This window comes from Capra hircus, chromosome 3 (assembly GCF_001704415.2).
Source record: "Capra hircus breed San Clemente chromosome 3, ASM170441v1, whole genome shotgun sequence".
NCBI lineage: Eukaryota > Metazoa > Chordata > Mammalia > Artiodactyla > Bovidae > Capra > Capra hircus.
Window position 1 is genome coordinate 12876695 of NC_030810.1, and position 6277 is coordinate 12882971.

At 62.2% G+C, this 6277-nt stretch overlaps 1 protein-coding gene across 1 annotated transcript; it reads right to left on the reverse strand.

Moving 5' to 3' along the window:
• Window positions 2619-4752, reverse strand: POU3F1 (POU class 3 homeobox 1). The gene has a single exon (XM_018041998.1). It carries the CDS (start codon window positions 4709-4711, stop codon window positions 3356-3358), a length of 1356 nt encoding a protein of 451 aa, XP_017897487.1. The 5' UTR covers window positions 4712-4752; the 3' UTR covers window positions 2619-3355.

The window sequence follows — 6277 nt, forward strand, 5'->3', positions numbered from 1 at the left end:
CAGGGATGGGCCCCCATCTTCCCTGCCGCCCTTTCCAAACTCCAAACCTGCTGCGGCTTAGGCGGCAGGGAGCTCTGAGCTACACTGGCTTCCATTTCAGGGCCTTGAGGCTGGGACGAATCCGGGAAGGAAGGAACAGGGAGGGAGCGTGCGATTCCTTCAAAGCTGGAGATGAGGGGCCTAGGTGGGGTGGCTGGCGCTCCTGGTCGTGCTGCCACACAATCGGCAGGTTAAGTTTCTAACCTCCCTTGTAAAAAGCCTGGGGAGGCTCCCTGGCCTGCCGACTTGGGAAATGGGATGGCTGGGACACGGGTGCCAAGTGCAGGCCTAATTGCTTACTAGGCTGGACCGAAGGTGTGAGGGGAAAAATAAACAAGCTGTGAGAGGCTGAGCCTGTGAAAACCATGATGGCTTCTGTACTTGGACGGACAACTCTCTCCCGAGACTGAGTGGGGCAGAGCTCTGGGTGTCTCTAGGAACCTGCAGCATCGAAAAAGTCATCCTGAGGCCCAAGCCTGCCAGAGACAGCCGACTTGGGGGCCTGGGAACCCTTCTCTGGGCACCCAAGATTCTTTCAGCTGGAGCCAAGGCCTCTCACAGACCTGGGCTTCGACAGCTTCCCCGGCAGGAGGGAGCCATACACATACCCTCGCTAGGGACACAACTTTCTCCCCCGGCAAGCAATTGTGCCTTCAAGCTTTGTCTCCACGAAGAGTAAGATAAACCTCACGTGGTTTCTCCTAAGATGGGAAAAGAACCGCATCTACGGAGGAACAGGAAGAGCTGCTTTTATTAGTATTTTTAAGAGGAGTTGTTTTAAAGGAGAAAGGATCTTTGCTGGGACACAGATAGTCAGGGGCTTTGGCTCTGGAACCCGGAACTGCCTTCACCATCCTGACTCTGGGGAAGCGGGTGACGCTGTGCTGAAGGCTCGACAGGGGGATGTCTGAGCATGGCTGCTTCTCTCCCCAGGTCATGAGTGCACGGCCCTGGAGTCCTCCATAGGCAGAGACAACCACTCCCTGAGGAGTGGGGGGTTTCCTTGGTAACCCAGCCCTGGAGAGGAGATGCCAGGGCTTTCTGGTGGCACAGATGTTCTCGCCCCTGTTCCTCCCTGAGAGAAGTTGGGGCAGGTCGTTTGCCTGTAGAGAAATACTGGCTTTGCTCAAACAAACACGTGGGATTCCCTCCCCAGGCCATTTAACTCCTGCAGGACCCCGTCTGAGCTGCTAGGGCTCTTAGTGGATCCAGGCAGGTTCGGGTACCATTTGTTTGCAGGTGGAACGCCAGCTGGGGTGATCTGGTGAGGCCTGACTCGCTTCCACCTGCCCCAAGACCTGGAATGATGAAGTTGGCCTGGGCTCCACCCAGGAAGTGCAAAGTGAAGCCAAAGTCAGGGGTGGGTGTGTGCGTCAGGGGGAATGTAAATACAGAGATGCCTGGCTGGTGGGCCAGGTAGAGAGGGGCAGGCTTCTTCCTTGGCTCAGAAGGGCAGTTGAGTTGTGCCTGAGGAATGGTTGATCCGAATTCAGTACGGTGTCTGCAGGGTCTTATGCCCTGCTCAGATCCCAGGACAGTCTGTTTATGGGAGGGGGATATGAGGTGGCTTCATCTTCCCTAACTTCACTCATCTGAGGCAGGGGCCCAACTGGTGTCCAAGTAACAAGCTGCCCTGATACTGGCCTGGAAGAAGGTCTGTGTGGTCACCTTCCTCCAAGATAGTGATGCCAGACTTTGGGGGAGGCAAGCCAGGGTATCCCATCACATCACCCATGAACCAACCCGGCCCTAGTAGTAAGGAGGACAGGACACAGCCCTGGGGTACATGTTTATGTGAGTAATAAAATATTTACTATAACATAAATATAAAGGGAACTTCCCAGTCTACATTATTATTACTTTTTTTTTTTTTTGCAATAAGGATACAAAGAGAATGCACCAAAACATTGTTCCAAAAAATAATAAAAATAAAATAACAAAATTTAAATTCAAACGGTAACAGAACAAGAAATGGAGAAGGGGGAAGCTCCAAACACATCCAGAAAATAAATAGAGATGGATCAGAAATCTGGAAATCATATTAAAATATCTTTTTCGGATTAGTGAGTGTACAAAATCCTTTAGGATAGGGAGGGAGGGCAACCCGGAAAACCAAAAATAAAAACCAAGCACAAAATGTTTCTTTCTCCCCGCCAGTGTGTACATATCTCACATATTTACATGGTTCCCACCTCACCCCAAACTTGGGGAATTTCTCTCCAGGCCTCCCCCAGCATCCCGCATCCTAGGGGGCTGGAAAGGGAGCGGATTCAGGCAGAAGGTTCTCAGGGAACGGCTTATTTCTACAGCTGGTTAAAAAATATCTCCAACTTTTCCAAGTTTCGTTTGTTTGAGGCCAGGAGGGCAGGGCCCCGCGGGGAGCCGGGGCCCTGTTACTTGCTGGTCGGTCAACGGCGGGGCAGAAGCCCCTTCCCATCCGCGTGTGCGTGGGAGCGCGGATTCCTCCAGCGTGACCGGGAACCGAGCAGAAGCTCGGGTAAAACGAAACGAAAAATGAACACTCGAATTTTTTTTTGTTAGTTTTTTTTTTTGTTTTGCCTTTTTTTTTTTTTTTTTCCTTTGAGGGGTAAGATAGGGAAGGTAAGGGGAAAAATAAATTAGGCTAGATTAAAGCTTTGGCTATTTCCTGCTTTTATACACAGACGCGGCTCTCGCGGCCTCCCCTCCGGGGCCCCGATAAATACAGTATACAGCGATTTAAATTAAGGGCGCGGGCGGAGTTAGAAGGACCCCAGGAGCCGAGAGGCTCCATGAATAAATAAAAACCGTAAAAAACCAAGCCCGGAGGAAGGGTAAGGGGGATGGGGCGCATCCTTATGGGAGAGAAGAGGCGTGGAGCGAATAAGGTGACAGTTCCCCACCCGTGACCCGCAGGCTCGGGGGATCCGCGCGGGGAAGAGGGATGGGGAGCTCGCCTCTCTTCGTCCTCTCTCCCGGGGAATCCCTAACCCCGTACCGCGTTACCTGTCGCTGTGGGGAGGCCGCTGCCGGGATCCGGCCCCGAACAGCCCGGGGGGGCAGGGGCGGGGGTCGTCGAGGGGTTGGGGGCAGGGAGCAGGCGGTGGGCAGGATGCCCAGAGTGAGTTGGCGCGTTCCGGATCTTCGCTCCTCTCTCTCGGGGCTCGGGCGACGCAGCCTGTCGGCGTCTTCGCCGCTCGCAGGAGAGGATGGTCCGGGTGTTTGGTTTTATTCGAAAGTTTGTGGGCTTTTTGTAAAATCCAAAGCAACCGAACAAAAAAGAGTTCAGGCCGCGCGGCGCCTCGCCGCGCACCGGCGGGGGGCCCGGCCCGCGGGGTCACTGCACGGAGCCCGGCAGTGTGTGGTGGTGGTGGTGGTGCAGAGCGGCCGGCGGGGGCGGCGGGGGCGCCGAGGGCGGCGACGCGCTGCCCCCGCCGGGCCCCAGCTCGCCGGGGGCGTAAACGTCGTCCATGGGCGGGTGGCCCGCGCCGGCAGCCGGGGTCATGCGCTTCTCCTTCTGCCGCCGGTTGCAGAACCAGACCCGCACCACCTCTTTCTCCAGCTGTAGGCTGTCGGCCAAGCCTGTGATCTCGTGCGCCGAGGGCTTGGGGCACTTGAGAAAGTGACTCTCGAGCGCGCCTTTGACCCCCACCTCGATGGACGTGCGCTTCTTGCGCTTGCGGCCCTGCGCCGCGATCTTGTCCAGGTTGGTGGGGCTGCCGCTGGACGAGTCGGTCTCCTCCAGCCACTTGTTGAGCAGCGGCTTGAGCTTGCACATGTTCTTGAAGCTCAGCTGCAGGGCCTCGAAGCGGCAGATGGTGGTCTGCGAGAACACGTTACCGTACAGCGTGCCCAGCGCCAGCCCCACGTCGGCCTGCGTGAAGCCCAGCTTGATGCGCCGCTGCTTGAACTGCTTGGCGAACTGCTCCAGGTCGTCCGAGCTGGGCGCGTCCTCGTCCGAGTGCTCGCCCACCGACGAGCCACCGCCGCCCGCCCCCGGGTGCAGGTGCGCCGCCGCCGCGTGCAGGCCGCCAGCGTGTGCATGTCCGTGTGCGTGTCCGTGGGCGCCCAGGTGCGGCGGAGGCGACGGCTCCAGCTGCGCCTCGTGGCCGTCCTCGTGCAGCGCGTGGTGCAGGCCCGGCCCCGCACCGCCACCGCCCGCCGCCAGCATCCCGGCCAGGCCGCCGCCTCCGCCCCCGGGGTAGGCCGCCTGCGCGTACAGCCCCAGCGGTTGGGGCTGGTGGCCCCCGCCGGCCCCTGGCGACGGAGACATGGCGGGGCCCAAGTGATGTGCCGTGCCGCCCTGCGCCCATGCCGCGCCCGCGTGGGCCGCCCCCTGGTGCACCAGGCGCGCGTGGAAACCGCCGCCTCCGCCACCGTCGTCGGCTCGGCCGGTGCCGCCGCCTCCCGCCTTGCCGTGTTCCAGGTGCGGGCCGCCGGCCCAGTCCCCGCCGCCGCCTCCTCCCGTGGGTAACCACTGGGGGTGCGCTAGGCCCACTGGGTGGCCCGCGCCCGCGCCCAGCCACTCGTGGTGCATCAGCTTCTGCACTTCGCGGTACGCGGCCCCCGCGTGCAACCGCTCTGCGGCCGCGGCCGCTGCCGCTGCTGCCGCGGCATCCGGGTGCATAAGCGGTCCTGTGCCCCCGGCTCCGCCGCCGGGGCCCCGCGGCAAGTACTGCGCGGTGGTGGCCATGCCGCCCCGCGCCCCGCGCCGCGCCGCGCCGCCGCTCCTCTCCGTCTGCGGGCCCCGCCGCCGCGCTCCGCCGGCTTAAAGCCGGGACCCGCTCGGCGCTCCAGAGCCCCACCCCACCCGCCGCCCATTGGCTGCCCGCGGAGCCGCCTCCCGCCCCCCGCGGCCCCGGCCCCCGCCCCCCGCGCCCGCCTGCCTCCCGGCCGGGCCGCCCAGAGCTCTCCATTGGGCCTCACTCCTGGGGTCCCGCGCGTCGGCCATGCTGATTGGCCGCTGGGGCTTCATTCACAGGCCCCCTACCGTCCGCGTACACACTCACGCCCCGGGGGCGCGGCCGCCACGTGGGGAGTGGCGCGGGGGTGGTACTGGGACCGCACCCCTTCTCGTCCTGGCTGCATGGGCCCCGCTTTCCCCGGTCTCTGGAGACTCCGAGCCCGGCGGGTCCCACGCTCCACGCGAGCAGAATTCCCGCAGGTCTCCCGCCCGGGTGGCCAGAGGCGGTGGCGGGGATGGCGGGCTCCGGGAGGCGCTCGGGCTCTGAGAAGCGGCTTAGCCCCGCGCTCCTCCCTCCGCAGTGCCGCCGCCGGCGGGCCGGGATTCCCGCGGGTCTCGGCGGCCGCGAGCTGCAGGCGGCGCGGGTCCCCGGCTCGGTTGCGGCGCGGTTGCTCACCTTGCCCGCCTCGCCTCCCACGGCTTCCAGCGGGTGCGGAGCTCTCCTCTGCGCGTCTCCCCGGCCTGTCTCGGTTTCCCTTCTTCGTCCTCTGGACCACCCAGTGCAACTCCGTCGACCTCCGCGGCCCTGAGAGAGCATCCGGCGTGGGCAGGGGCGTACCCGCCCGACTTCACGCCGCTCATGGGCTCTTCTCCAGGGTACCGTGGCCCAGGTGAGTACCGCCCGGGTGGCTCCGCGCCGAAACGGTCGGCGGCAGCGATGCTGTGGGGGAGACCGGAGTTCCTGTAACCAGGCCGATTCCGAGGTTCCTGAGTGAGAGGACCTCGAGGTGGAGCCTGGCTCCGGGGAAACGCCGCTGACAGGGCTGGTGGACAAACAGGTCCCACGGATATCTGACCCACGCCACTGCCGCCTTCTCGCTCCTTCTCCTTCCTGCCTGCATGGCTCATTGGCCTGGGTCATGGCGGGGTTACGCCTCGGGGGAAACTTGCTCTAGGTGAGGAGCCGCGTGGACTTGGGGAAGGGCACTGGCGCCTCAGAAATCTGGAGTTCAGGCCGGGAGCTGTCCAGCTTCGCAGGGAACCCTGGGCTGGAGTTTAACCCACTTGCCCGGGGCTGCTGAAAAGGGCACTGGGATTGAAGAGGCCTTCCTTGTTGGCAAGGCTGGGGTATCTCCTCATCCCCCAGGTCTTTGAGGGCTCCCTGAAGGATCTTTAGCGGACTTAGGCCTCAGCATCAGCTCTTTCGTGACACGCTGGCTGGGGGTTGTGTGGAATGAGCTGAGCCTCCACTCTTCCCATGCTGAGGCTTGTCTCACAGCGAGTCTTCCAGCTGCCAGTTCACCTCTATTCTGTCACTGACCTTGCCTCCAGTGGATTCATAGATTCCAGGGCCCC

What these genes read in the sequence shown, in the direction of transcription:
- POU3F1 (XM_018041998.1), bottom strand. Translation starts at nt 4,711, where the DNA reads ATGGCCACCACCGCGCAGTACTTGCCGCGGGGCCCCGGCGGCGGAGCC.